Below are 13,958 nucleotides of genomic sequence, written 5' to 3' on the forward strand. Positions count from 1 at the left end.
AACATACTTAAGATTAAGTTTATGTATTTATTGTTGTTACCTTTGCTGGCATGCTCTATATGGTAAACATTAACAACATTTAAATTTCACAACAGTGCAGAGGCCACCATTAATATGTCACTGATTTTCTAACTATGAGATTCAGCAAGCAGTTTATATAATGAATATTGGCACAAAGTCATACAGACGTGACAGAAAGGCCAAACGTGAATATAAAATTCACCTGTCTGACTGGCAGATTGTCATCTTAGTCTCTACCAGAGCTCAGAGAAGCTCACACAGTTTTCATTTTCTCCTTTTGCCATAAATTAAATGAGGAGAAGTCACACGCAGGCAAACACACATGGGAAAACAATTCTGCATTAGTTGAGTACATATGTGCCTCTTGGCAAGGAAAAAAAGAAGCTCCTAAACACAAACTATTACAGAACAATGATGGCTTTACAAAAATACCTCTTGATGTTCAAAACCCAATATCAAACACGACCTATGAACTTCATGAACAAAGTGCAGTATATAGATATTAATATAAACACTTACAGCAATGAGGAACTGTCAAGTCACAAATGGACACAACACTAGAAGAAACACTGAGGTATGCACTGGATTACTCTGATTATTTTAGGGAGAATATTCTGTCTTGGTCACAATAAATAGTGCCTTGTTATTGAGGAGCATTTATAGTTTTTGACAATTGTGGGTTTTTTTTTGCAAACGCCAGACTAAAACATTGCACTTAAAATGTAGTAGAAGCAATATGTGCCAGGAGGCGAAAGGACTCATCAATTGCTCTGTTCGTCCAGTTCCTCAAAAGCTGGTAAGAAATCAGCGATGGTGTCCACCACGTAGTCGGGGACCAAGCTGTGGTTGGTGGTCAGCTCACTATTCCTGTATTCCTGGGCCTCCTCAATCTGAGACACACCGGTGAGAGTGAGCATGGTGTCGAGGCCGCAGTTGGACCCAAACAGCATGTCTACCTCGAGGCGGTCCCCAATCATCAGGCACTGGGCGGGGTCCACACCCCTGAACTGACTGGATATGCACTCGAACATGAAGCGGCTGGGCTTTCCAATCACAGTAGCCTTGCGACCTGAGGCCACCTCTAGGGCTGCAGTGAGGGACCCAGAACCTGTCAGGAGTTAAGAGGAGAGCAAGGTTAGTTCAAAGTCATTTTAAGAGACATCCTCTAATCCTGTTCTCCTTCAAGTATGTCTAGCTGCAAATGAGATATTGTGACATGCTAGCCTACTACTAATCACAGTAAAGTCTACAATCCTGCCAGTAGCTGCCTTTTTAGATTTCTGAACACACTGTTGTATCAATGTCCAGTGAAACATGAAAATGAACTTGCAGGTTCTGGAAACTTAAGATAGATTACTGAAGAGAGAAAAACAGCACATCACACTGAAAGACTCAAGTATACAAATCAGTTTTTGGTATTTTGAAAATATACATGGATAAAACAAAGGACAGGTGCATTATTACCTTTCTTTTCTATATATATATTTTTGGAGCATTGATGAGAGAAAGACGAGGAGGGGTGGACTTGAACCAGGATCACTGATTACGATTAACACTGTGATGAATGGATTATCATCTAATCTTGAACCCCAATACCTTTAACATGATGAATATATTGACCTGAGCAACCTGTGTTCCATTAAAGGGTGATGAGGTACATAAACATGCACAGAGTCAGAACAATAGTAGTCAGTAGGGTGCCCCTATTCAACAATACCTGTTGTTTGACAAGACTGGTGTGATGCAGCAGAAATGAAGCTAGAATTTGCAGGTTAACCCGAACTCTAAAGCTCTATTGTTGGTGGTTGGTTGAAACCATTTTGTTCATGCTGTACGTGAGATTTACACCAACCAGCCTCAAGAGCGTATGATAAACACTTTTAAATTGCTTAACTCATTTCTAATACAGATTTACTGTAGTTCCAGTATGCATATAACAGTCACTTCAAACTGAGGCTCTAGTTAAGGACCCCCTGACCTCTGTGGTTACCATCATCCAGCACATTTTACACAAATATCCAGAAAGGTGGACCTGGACTTGGCTGAAATGAGCAGTATTGTGCAGAACTATCAATTAAACTCCAATAATCAGAGCACCATCATCACCACCACCACCACCATACCTGGCAGTATCCTTCCACCTGACAGAGGGTGCCAGGGGTCGTTGTCGGTGGCCAGGAACAGACAGTCCGGGTCCCTCAGGTAGCACGAAGCTTTGGCCAGTTTGAGAAATGTCAGTTTATCATCATGTCCCACCAGCACTGCCTTCACGTCCGGAGCCAGGGCGCAGTTGTATATGGTGGCGTCCGGTGCGTCCGCCTCCTCCACGCAGGGGATGCCCGCCTCCTGCAGCTCATTGCGCAGTCCGTCGCAGCCGATGACAAACACCTGGCCGCAGATCTTGACGACGTCTCTCAGATAGAGAGCCGAGCAGTACGACGAGCTGAAGATTTGCTCCAGCATCACGTCGGTGAAGCCCAGCCGGCAGAACTTGTGCACATAATTCTCCCGGGGCCTGGTGCAGTTGTTGGTGACGAACACTACGTTTTTACCGTGCCGGATCAGTGAGTTCACCACCTTAGCCGCGCCAGTGATCGCCTTCTCTCCGTGCCATATGACCCCGTCGCAGTCGAACAGGATGAAGTCCTTCGCCTCCAGCAGATTTCTAAGCTGCGGACCTCGAATTTTCTGGCAGCCTTTGAAGCCAAAGGCGCCTGCCATCCCGGCGTTTTCCTCGGTTTCCTCCGTGTTTCACCTGCTAGTAGTTCCCCATGTCAAAGGCTGGTGCATAATGTGACGAAGACAGCGCGTAAAACGAAATGAAAACAAACCAATGTCAGGTAATCACATTGCAGAGTCCTTGGTGCGGTTACATACACGGACAGTGGGCTACATAAACATTGACGTCTAACCACGCCCACGTTGTCAACGCAAACCAATCAAACTACAGCACTTCAACCAATCACGTTCGTGTATTTTATGCCCTTTTAGTCACATCCTTTAAAAATTATGTTGCGCCCCCCCATGGCAACGCATGGACACCTTTCAATATGACATTTTATTATAAAATGTTCATAACTCCTAAATTCTTGTAGCTTGTTCAATTAATACATAATATTTTAATAAGATGATAAGATTCATATTTTGTGATCTTATATGTAATATAACCATATCTGTCAGATAAATGTAGTGGGATAAAAAGTAGATATATTTCCCTCTGTGATGTGAATGAGAGGAGTAAAATAATAAAGCAGTATAAATGGAAAACTTAGTTACCTTTTTATTGTACACCTCCAATACCCCCTACTGTTGCTCTAAAGGCTGTAATGTTCGGGATTTTTGAGGTAAAAGGACCACGTTGAAAAAATACAAAGTTATATAATACAATGCTGCCCATAAAGTTGAAATAATTTTATTTTCAGACACATTCCTCTTTTTATTCCTATTTATACACATACTAATCACTAATTGTGGTTTAATTTTCACTGTGATATGTTTGACAGAGATTGATCAATTCAATTTTTGAGAAGATACACTTTATCTATCAAGAATAAATCACATCGTTACAATTATTTCATGAGAAGAGGTAGAAATATTTTATTCCAACTTGATGGGTAATAGTGTATATAGTTTTTGTCTTTATCTTTTCTGGACCTGGGAGGTTTGAGTTCATCACTTGTGTCAAAGAAAAGGTCTCCTACGTCAACATCCCAGCTTGTTTGCAGTTAGAACAAGCAATTTATTGAACATCTCCAGTATTTTGGATTTTGGATTCCACCACAATCTACATTGTCGCACACTGAAATATGGTTGAATTAACTGTGAAACAGTTTCAATAAAAACTGAACATTATAACCTCCACGATGGCGAGATTTATTGTAGGGCTGTTGCATTGCATCTGCAAAATACAGCCATTGGGAAAATGTAATTGAGTAAATCTTGTAGTGTAGTGTTGCACAGGCTGCACCAGTACATTTGTAGTAGCATAACTGTAACTTAAACAGTGTTCGAACAGATTTACTTGGTTATTCAATTTCTTATTATTAGTTCTAGAAGTAGGCCTAAATCCAGGAAGCCATGATTTTTCCAGGCGCAAGTCTCACTTCTCACCCACACAACTTTTTCTCAGGTCACTAGATGGCAGAGTTGGCTGCATACAGAGCACAGTTTGTGAGGGATTGCGCAATCCAAGGTGAGGCTCAGCTTGCTGCTGAGTCTGCGTCTCTTCCCCGTGTTTGAACGGGAAATGTGAAAATTCAGCGATTTTTTGTTTGTCTCATGGTTTGTCACAACAGGCTATCTGTAGTAAAACTTTTGAAATAAATGACATGGTTTTAAATAAAATGCATACATGACTTCATTACCAACCTACACCCAAACTTTTAAAAAAACTCAACAGTAAAGTCAACAGTTCTCTTTCTGTCTTGTTGGTTTTATTCTGATCATTATTTCTTCTATTTCTCTTTAGTTTTACAGTTTCTTCTCTGCTCTATGTTTGTCCTGTGTTGTATTTTGCATTGGTCTATTTTTCTGCTTATTTTTTCTTTTTTACCTCACTATTCCTTTTCAGTCATGCTCTGTCTGTTTTGCCTTTGTGTTCTGGACTGTTTGAGAGACAGATGAAGACTCACTGGCACCTGCAACCACCAGACAAATGAAATGCAGGGAAGGAATGGACAGCTGGATGGACAGAGAACAAGCCGTCCTAATTGGTGATTATTTCCTTACTAATCTATATTTTCCTCCCTGCTAAACCCCAACACAAATGGAGAGGATGAAAGACAGAACAGAGAGAGAAAGGAGGGGAAAAGCAGGGGAGGGGTGTTCCCGAGGCCTGGTCTGCTCTCCGCAGTGGCTTGAGCACTGACCGTGAACATCGCCATGTGCTTTTGTGTCTTGTTTAGAATTGAGGAAGAAAACTCAGTGGAAACCCACAGAGGAGGGTGCAGGGGTCAGAGTTGAGACTTGCAGGTGGTGCTGATGGTTAATAACTGAAAAGCCAGTAGACCATAACACTGCTCCAAACACGCACATGCACACACACACATATTTTGTAGGTAGAGTAGATTTTTGAGACTTCGGGTGTACTCTATGACTCTCAACATTCTTTGTCAATCCATCAAACCCAGACAAGCAAAAATCTTCCTACAAACACAGCTTACCGCCATTTGGTAACATGCAACAACAAAAAGCATTTCTCAATTAGGGTTTATGTGAATATTTTGCATGCCTACTGTCGACTGCCAGGTCAAAGCAGCACAGAGGTGGTGGACATTGTGGCGCTGTGGTACAAATGAGATGTCTGGTAGACATGATGGCGCTGGGGGTGGGGGAGTGGGCAGGACTCTTGACATAATGGCTATTCCACTGAAGTGAAACTGGAAACACATAAAGGTTGAGTTACAGTATTAATGCCATGAAAAGCTGTTTTAAATGCATTGTTTGCACACTAATATTGAAAACACTTTAATCATTAAAATTACATTAAATTAAACATTGTCATTTTGCAGCATTCCTTTTGATAATTAAAGGGAATACCTTCAAAAAACATTTTTTAAGTTAGATTTTTGGATAGCTTTTCTGTCTATCACTTATTTGTTTGATGGATTAAAAGAGGAATTGAATGGATCAGTTAGAACAACCATGGTTTATTTCTTGGACATCTGCATTATTTTTTTATATCTCATATTGGTACAGTATACAATAAGTTCAAGATAAACAAGTACTACAAAAGTGAGGTATAAATCTGAAGTGTCACTGAGAAAACGCATAGTGCTGTTATTGTATTTTCTTGTGTTTATTCATGTTATTCTTGTTCCTACAGAAAGTCCAGCAGAGAACTACAGGCCCAAGAAGTCCCAGGGAGAGAAGAAGCACCAGGTCCAACAGGTATCTCTGGTACCATGGTTGCGTCAGTGAAGCTGGCCTTAAATGAGTTCCACCTCCACTGTGCAGGATGTGCTCCACCCACTGCGTGAGTCGGAGGGCTGGAGGGACCGGATGGGATTTGTGGATCCTGCTAAGGGACAAAGCTGAAGACTTGAACCTAGGAAATAAGAAATAATTAGGATAAATAAAGAAAAAGAAAGGTTACAGGCATCTCTAGTGTCATCCTCATACCTGACGTCCTGTATGAGTGTTTGAATAGTAGAGCTAAGCAGTTCCCTGGTGATGTGTGTGGGTCTGATGGTGAGGCCAAGTCCTTTCGTTACAGCCCTCACCACATTATCAAACTGGTCTCCAAACAGCGGGATTGCCAGCACAGGAAGAGCATGGTACACTGCCTGCAGCAGGCTGTTTTGTCCACCATGGGTGATAAAGAGACGTGCTTTTTTGTGTCCTGGGATAGACAAAAAATACAGAAGATCCCATGAGTGTTTGGGTGTTGTACAGACTAATAAAACATGAGGATGAGAACCCTCTGTCTGATAGGTTAGGGTTTAAACAATGTGAAATTGCCAACAGCATTTTTAATAAGGGATGTTTGGGAATGTATGAATAGCCAGACTGTTCCTACCCAGCAGGTCATTAAGAGGCAGCCAGTCCACAAGCCTGAGATTAGGAGGTATGTCTAGGTGAGATGGCCATCGGTTCTGGTCATACCTGCAAGCAAAACACAGAGATTGATTGAAAATACCAAGCATGTGGTTGATTTGTATCATATGTGTTTTTCAAATATTTCCCCCTAAAAAAAGATCTGTGACACAGATTGTTAAAAAATATATTTTACCTCCAGAGCACCCCTTGAGGAATCCTGGAAAAGCCAGCCACCAGCTCCACTAGAAGGTGGTCCACAGAGACTGAAGAAACCATTGATCCCAGAGTCACAACAATGAAACCAGCTTCTCCAAAATTGGAGATCCACAACTGAAGATCCTGAGGGATCAAATGGGTTGGGGTATGGGCAATAGAGGAAATATGCAGAGGGAAACTTGCAGAGTGTTGAGTAAGGCAGGATGAGAGAGAGATGGTTGTTCGTACAGAGGAGTAAAAATCAGATGAGAAGTGGGAGTGAGAAAGGTACAGAGAGGGAAAGAAGTTAATTTGAAAACCTAAGTCTCATTGATGTATTTAGGTATGTGTATCAAGAGAAGAGACCTGCTCTGGAGGCTTTGGAGGTTTATTCAGCAGACCCCCCACCAGCACAGTGTAGGGCATAAGAGGCTGGGGGAACTCAAGGGAAAAGTCAGTGTTGAAGGCCCAGAGTTCAGCTCCCTGATGTAACTCCTCCAGACCACCGAGGGGTGAGCCTGACTCAAGGTGGCGCTCAGCTACTTCCCTAAATGATGACCATATGAGTTCCTGGCCTTTGATTTAAGACATAAAACACAATCAGAAATCACCATGGTATGCCCGATATTTGTGTAATGTCCATCAGATTTAATTATTATTGCGAATTCTTGGGTACTATCTAAACCACTTACTGGCTAGCTGCACAGAAAAAAACTATTTAAACCACATGTTCAATCAGTTTCAATGGAATATTTGGCAAAAATGTATGAAGAAAATTGAGCCAAATGAAAAACAAATAGCATGAAATACTGTATTTAGACGATAGGCTAATGGCAGCTGTCATATCTTGTATTTGAGGTCTCCACCTTCCCCTGTGTGTTATCCCCACCCTCTGATTACCTGCCTCTCCTAATGTGTTTAACCTGCGCCTGATTGTGTCTGAGTGTCCCCTTCCCCTTTCCCTCTGTATTTAGTCTCTGTGCTCCCTTTGTTTGTCACCAGTTCATCTTGTCTTGTACAGTGATCCAGTGTTTCCTTGTCTAGTATTTTCCAGTTTTTGATTGACCCTATTCTTGACCTTGTGCCTGTTTTTGACTACAATTCTTGCCTGATGATTTTGTACTTTCGCCTGGACATATATTGTATCACCAAGTATTTGACAATATGTGACCTTCTATGTAACACCATTCTTACCCACAGGAGCCAAGAAAGAATAAAAGAGGTTCTTTGCACGACCCCAGATGTTCATGTGGTTGGACAGCTGGGAGCTGAAGACTGGGATGTATGAGACTGGGCTGGGGAGGACAATGGACAGAGGACCGTTCAGAGTGCCCGGATAGAAGGCTATGTAGTGGACACCTAGAGAAAACCAAGATAATTTTTTTAATTGCTTGATAGATTAAGAATGAAAACATTTTGGTTTAGCACATTTAAATACATCATCAAGACACTTGTGAATGAAATATTACTGTAGTAATGTCAAGATTTAAAGGATGATAGTAATTACCAAGTTTGCGTGCCAGAATGAAGGAACATGGGTTAAAAGCATCAACGACGGTGATGTCGTAGCGCTGTCTCTGGAGGAAAGTTATTATCTCTTTGTCCCCTAACAGCTTGTCGCACTGATAGGACAGGTGCCCCATGAACTTTAGAAAGCCATTAAAGTTATCCCTTAGAGAAAGAGAGAGTAAGGAAGGGGGCAAATAAGATAAAGAGAGGCAAGGTGGATGAGAGAAAGCCAATTAATGGAAATCCAGAATCAAGATCAAAACAATATTAAGTAGCTTACAAGAGCTTGTTATTCTATTGTAACCAAGTCTCCTACATCTTGTGTGATACCTCCCCAGTAGAAACTGTGTTTGTTGCTCCAGGAACCAGCCATTGTATTCTTTGATGTATTTCTCTCCTAAGGACCAGGTGCTCTTCTGGTAAGTCTCTGCACGGCTTTCATAGGAAAAACCTGAAATGTGCAGTATTTTACATGAAAATTAAGTGACTTCATCAAAGAAAGGATGAGAGAGAAGTGGTGCTAAATATTTTCTGTACATGTATGTATACCGTTTGTACAGTTTACCTGTTATGACAGGGTTTCCCAGTTGCAAGAGCATGCGGACTTCATGGCCATGCTGGTGTAAATTCTGAGAAATTTCATCTAATAACAAGTAATGGCTTCCTCCTGGAGGAGAGAATATGAAAAAATAATCACTATCACTTTTAAGTCCATGCCTGTCATATGAAATGTGCTATATAAATAAGTTTAATATGTTTGCAGCATACTATATACATTTGCATTTAATATACACATATACACAAACTCTTTAAAAAAAATCTGTATCTATGACTCACCAGTCATCTCAAATTTCTAGACAAAAATTGACAGTGAATATCTCCAACACAACTAACAAACAGCACTTTAGTAATCACTGCTCTACTACTCACCGATTAGACAGACAGTCAGGATTTTGGCAGACTGAAGCACTGGAAGAGCCAGAAGAGAAAACGTCCAAAATACATTCCACATGTTGTTATTAGAGTACAATAAACTACTCTGCAGCCAAAGTCCTCCTAAAATTGTCTTAAAATCTGGTGACAAAATGTAATGCAACCCTCCTCGATAAACAAATCTTGGTGAGAAAAAGTTGGGATCCAGATAACTGAAAAAAATTCCATGCAAACTGTGTTGATGCACAAAATAAAACTGTGAAAAATCAAAGTAAAATCATCTTTTCAGTGCAAGGTTGGTCCTGAAAGTCCTTTTTTGCAGAGCCCGGAATAAAGAGACGGTCTGTAGTGTAGTGGACGGGGGAATCCCAGATCCTTATTTAGCGTACCCAGAATGTCTTGTCTTGAACAAATGGAATAAGCCTGACATTAAGGTACAGATTTATTCCATATTATTCAGGAAGTTTTGGATGCAAGTCTGCTAGTATGTTTCTATCTATATGACACATGTGAGGGGCTCGGTTTTCTCCAAAAGTCAGACACCGAGAAGTCCTGGACCTGCAGTGATAATGAAAGGGAGGGAAAGAGTGAAAGGGTGGTGGGTCTGGGAGGGGACAAATAGAAACATTAACAGGAGTTACATTTTCTTATGGCTGCTACAAGAACATAACCCTCACATCATCATCAATAAGTATAAGAAAGCACTTATTGATGATAATGATGATATTTGTTTCGACATCTGTACCTACTTTAGATTAATAACGGATTAATAATTAGAATAATAGATTAATAAAATCATAAAATGTTTTGTCTTTAGTAAAAAAGAAAAGATAGATAACAACGGTGATTACCTTATCTATATATTTATTTTTATTTTTTAAACAGTCTGCATATTAACTTGGTTGGTCGACAGGCAGCAATGACTGTGAAACATAATGGCTACAATAACTGCTGAATGGACTGTGATAGAGTTGTGGGCTCCCTGGCAGGCAGTGGCAAGTCAGGCTTGACATGTAGGTTATCCTGGACAATGCACTCATTGTAGCCACGACCAATGCTTTTCTGTGTCAGGGAGGTCGTTAGAAAAACAAGTCAGTTAGAAAAACTGCTGGAATGTATCAGGGGAAAAAAGTGAGGAAGAGGGGTCAAAATGGTTGCAAAACTTTTTATTCAATACTGAAGTAAGCAATGCATTTCAGCAAACATTTCAAACGTAAAAAGTAATAACAACACTTCAGAATAGCTGAAGCAACATCTTTCATATTAACGTATTAAGTGAAAGAGGTATTGGTATTGTGGTACAGACAGTAGTATGCATATGTTCTGTATATGTCTTATTCTTTAGGAAACTGTCAAGCGGCTAGCTTCTCCTACATCCTGACTCTTGTTCTTCATCCTGACTCTTGTCCTTCATCCTGACTCTTGTCCTTCATCCTGCCTGGGCAGTAGCACTCTATGAATGTTCTAAGAGACAGAGAGAGAAATTCAACAGATAAAAGTTAAAGACAAGAAAGAACAGATACAAACAGTGGAGAGGGACAGAGAAATCAAATGAATCCTCATGTAGATTTATCAGTTTAAATGTACGTATGTGTGACAGCAGAGAATAAGCACTGTGCTATTTTGGATTCTCATCTAATGGACACTTTAAATAACAAACATTAATCTACACAGAGACTTACTACAAGCTGGCGATGTTTTGCGCTCTCCATCAGGATCTGGGTGAAAGGATGCTGACAGAGAACGGAGAAGGGGATGCAGTCCTCAGGCTTGTAGCCCAGCTCTCTGAATATATGCACCAGGTGCTGGAGGCCATCAGAAATAAACATTATTACCATGAGGGAAGAGTTTCATTTTAAAAATAGTCAATAGATGTGCTTAGAAAAGGGATCTGGCAAACCCAGGAGATCCGTCATTTAATACTACTGAGAGTTTTGTATAGTTTGGACTTTTTTTATAGGGGCTTGGCCTTACATGTTTTCTATATTTAGTCAATCATTTCTTTCCTTAATTAAATTAACCATTTATTTAACTTCCCAGCGCCTTTAATAGGGGGATTATACAACCTCAGTGTGTTCCTCAAGACTCAGGCAGCCTGGAGGAAGGTAGTCATCTTTCATTTTGGTGACTTTGTGACAGAGGACAGCAAGGAGAGCAGAGATAGACACTTTTTGGTCCCCCAAGAAACTGCTTGATGTAGACGGAGCCTCTTCTTCTTTGTACTCTCCATCAAGTTCTGAGGAGCTGAGCTCTGTCGCCTCCTCTATACTGGGCATAGACTGAATACACAACACAAAGTGATATTGTCCTGCACAATAGTTTGTATGGAAGAGAAACATTAACACTCATGTTTCATAATGTTTATAAAATAAGATACTGTTTTTGATGAAGAGGATAAAGTGTTTTGAAAATTGCATTCTCTGTTCTTTGTACATTAATTTACTCACCTTGACAAGGTGTCCCGGTGAGGAGTGCTTGAGATGTTGTCCCAGTTCTACACTAAGGGCTCTGATGAAGCCCTGTTTGGGGTTTGTGTCAGCTGCAAAGTACTGCAACATGGACACATAGTCCAATCGAGGAGGAGAGAAAGAGTGGTCCGCAAACAACTGGAAAAAGAACTAAGAAGGAAGAACAGATGTTCCTGTTGATTTATTTCATTCATTACTTGCAGTGCAGTTCATTTAGACATACAATAAACATCAAACTTTCTGAGGTTTAGAACAACCTGGACGGCATTGTGATAAAGAGTTGTCCTATTCTTTTTACAATAGGACAACATTTCAAATAGCTGAAAAGTGTATATATATCCTTCTATATAAATAGTTTGAAAAGCTTTTTGTTTTTGTCATTTATGTAGTTTGAGTAAAATTAAAACTTACATTTCAAGAATAATAAAAGTTTATTTTGACTTGGAATTAAGTTGTTAGGCTTGCAGGTAGTTTACCTTGCGTAGGTTAGCCAGACGATCATAAGGCAGAGGCTCAGAGGGGTCCTCAGGGACGGGCGGGGCACTCTCATTGAAAAACCACAACTCTGACTGGTGAGAAAAGGGGCAAGACAAACAACTTAAATGTTCTGTTTCATGTTCAGGGATCTACAGTTTTCAATGTACAATATGTAAGGTATACACTACCATATATTAAATATGTTGTCATATTAACTTGAACCCAGGCCTGCTTATAAAAGTCTCAGTACATAGTAATGCCACAAGAGCAAAGAGGCACCACGGATAGATAACTAATAACCAGAGGACTAGGACTTGTGATTTCAAACACTGTTAGACTCTCTGAGCAGAGATTCAGAATCTGAATTTAGTGTATAAGCATGAGTTTGTGTGTGTGAAGAGACTAACCTGTAGGTACTGTTCCTCGTTTATAAAGCCTGTGTCACCAGCATCTGCTGCCTTGAAACGCTGTAGTACGACCAGCAGTTGCATTAAGGAGGGTATTGGCCAAGGGAGGGCAGCACTGAGCAGGAACCGACGCCAGTCTATCAGCTCATAGTCGTCCGTTAGCAGGGATACAATTTCCATCAACTGGGGACAGGAGAAAAGGACAGTGCTCATGTAAGCTGCACTGGAGTAGTAAATATAGTGATATACACTGTGTACCTGTTGAATCTCTGGAATACTTTGATGTGTACCTGTGTTTCATTCAACTTGCTCCAGGGCTCAGGCAAGGTGTTTCTGGCCCAGTTAACGGAGATGATGTCCCTGAGCAAATTGAAGAACTCTGGACTGGATATGAAGCCTGAAAGTCAGAAAGGAAGGAAAGGGATCAATGGATGATGGATGGATAGCAGGATTAATAGATTTAATCGTATCACAGTTTCCTCCCCTGTGTGTACCTGATGGAGCAACAATGCATAGATGTTTGTAGAGTGACTCCAGCTGAGTGATGGTGGGGGTAGACGCCATGGGCTTCTCGAGAGTAGGTGGACGGGGAGGGGGAGGCAGGCTAGCCACCATGAGGCAGTCTCCATTCAGGTAGAAGTCAGTAAATTCCTGGATAGCATAGGGAATCTTAAATTGTGAATAATGAGGTAATTTCTTGCAGTTACCCTGTAGATATTAATCAATATCAGTACATCAGCATTTATAAAGTAAATTCTTACCAACACCAGCTCATACTTTAACTTATCACCAGCCTGTATGTGGTTGTGAACCACTTCAGATAGTCGTTCAATACTAGAGAAAAGGAGAGAGACACAGATATAACACCAACCATTGTTCTGTAACAATAACACACTAGTCCAACAATTAAATTCTGGGGGCTTAAATACAGATAACATCAGCTCACGCTCATAATGTAACATACCTCTTCATTTCTGCAAAATAGTTTGCTTCTAACCACTTCTGCATGCTGTCCGAGGTCTCTTCAGCTCTGCTTTGCAGGGAGTGCACCATCGCTAGACCATGACCTTTCAACAGCGCGATGCGCATCTTTGTTAAATTCACTGTAAAACACACACACACACACACACACACACACACACATAATAGGAAGACAACAGAGAAACACAACTATATAAGCATACTGACCATGTGCGTGCATGTGCATGTGTGTGTGTGTGCATACCCTCGTGATCCAGTGCAACTGAAAATTCATTATGTATTTTGTTTTTGACTTCTTGATCGAGACTCTTCTCTGAGTTTCTGTCATCAGCCAGTGCAGGGCTGGGTGCCTGAGGTGGCACTGGTGGACCTGGAGGAACAAAATGGGGAGGAAGATAAAGATGTAGAAAAAACACTGAAACATACTGTA

At 40.8% G+C, this 13,958-nt stretch overlaps 3 protein-coding genes across 3 annotated transcripts; all 3 read right to left on the minus strand.

The window, feature by feature from the left end:
• Positions 1 to 13: 13 nt before the first annotated feature.
• Positions 14 to 3,035, minus strand: pdxp (pyridoxal (pyridoxine, vitamin B6) phosphatase). The gene is made up of 2 exons (XM_010733207.3): positions 2,145 to 3,035; positions 14 to 1,129 (listed from the first exon to the last, which is right to left on the minus strand). Exons 1-2 carry the CDS (start codon positions 2,740 to 2,742, stop codon positions 783 to 785), a joined length of 945 nt encoding a protein of 314 aa, XP_010731509.1. The 5' UTR covers positions 2,743 to 3,035; the 3' UTR covers positions 14 to 782.
• A 2,655-nt stretch (positions 3,036 to 5,690) lies between these two features.
• Positions 5,691 to 8,917, minus strand: LOC104920843 (UDP-glucuronosyltransferase 3A1-like). Its single transcript, XM_027277698.1, has 9 exons — positions 8,828 to 8,917; positions 8,593 to 8,713; positions 8,261 to 8,424; positions 7,948 to 8,112; positions 7,120 to 7,328; positions 6,752 to 6,897; positions 6,539 to 6,624; positions 6,142 to 6,361; positions 5,691 to 6,067 (listed from the first exon to the last, which is right to left on the minus strand). The coding sequence occupies exons 1-9, from the start codon at positions 8,859 to 8,861 to the stop codon at positions 5,800 to 5,802; spliced, it is 1,413 nt and encodes a 470-aa protein (XP_027133499.1). The 5' UTR covers positions 8,862 to 8,917; the 3' UTR covers positions 5,691 to 5,799.
• A 1,436-nt stretch (positions 8,918 to 10,353) lies between these two features.
• On the minus strand, positions 10,354 to 13,895 carry LOC109139792 (sperm flagellar protein 2-like). Its single transcript, XM_019264469.2, has 11 exons — positions 13,773 to 13,895; positions 13,512 to 13,650; positions 13,309 to 13,381; positions 13,042 to 13,198; positions 12,838 to 12,944; positions 12,548 to 12,730; positions 12,140 to 12,232; positions 11,643 to 11,813; positions 11,262 to 11,474; positions 10,878 to 11,000; positions 10,354 to 10,659 (listed from the first exon to the last, which is right to left on the minus strand). Exons 2-11 carry the CDS (start codon positions 13,634 to 13,636, stop codon positions 10,606 to 10,608), a joined length of 1,299 nt encoding a protein of 432 aa, XP_019120014.2. The 5' UTR covers positions 13,637 to 13,650; positions 13,773 to 13,895; the 3' UTR covers positions 10,354 to 10,605.
• Between the last annotated feature and the right edge of the window lie 63 nt (positions 13,896 to 13,958).

The sequence above is a fragment of the Larimichthys crocea genome, chromosome III, assembly GCF_000972845.2.
Source record: "Larimichthys crocea isolate SSNF chromosome III, L_crocea_2.0, whole genome shotgun sequence".
NCBI classification, from domain to species: domain Eukaryota; kingdom Metazoa; phylum Chordata; class Actinopteri; family Sciaenidae; genus Larimichthys; species Larimichthys crocea.

Coding starts and splice junctions, on each gene's coding strand:
- pdxp (XM_010733207.3), bottom strand. CDS start 2,742: ATGGCAGGCGCCTTTGGCTTCAAAGGCTGCCAGAAAATTCGAGGTCCG. Junction 1,130..2,144: donor AGGTGGAAGGATACTGCCAG/GTATGGTGGTGG, acceptor AACTCCTGACAG/GTTCTGGGTCCCTCACTGCA.
- LOC109139792 (XM_019264469.2), bottom strand. CDS start 13,636: ATGCGCATCGCGCTGTTGAAAGGTCATGGTCTAGCGATGGTGCACTCC. Junction 11,814..12,139: donor GTCTGGCTAACCTACGCAAG/GTAAACTACCTG, acceptor CTTCCTTCTTAG/TTCTTTTTCCAGTTGTTTGC. Junction 11,001..11,261: donor GTCTTGAGGAACACACTGAG/GTTGTATAATCC, acceptor GATGGCCTCCAG/CACCTGGTGCATATATTCAG.
- LOC104920843 (XM_027277698.1), bottom strand. CDS start 8,861: ATGCTCTTGCAACTGGGAAACCCTGTCATAACAG. Junction 8,714..8,827: donor GGGAAACCCTGTCATAACAG/GTAAACTGTACA, acceptor TGCACATTTCAG/GTTTTTCCTATGAAAGCCGT. Junction 8,425..8,592: donor ACACAGTTTCTACTGGGGAG/GTATCACACAAG, acceptor TCTTTCTCTAAG/GGATAACTTTAATGGCTTTC.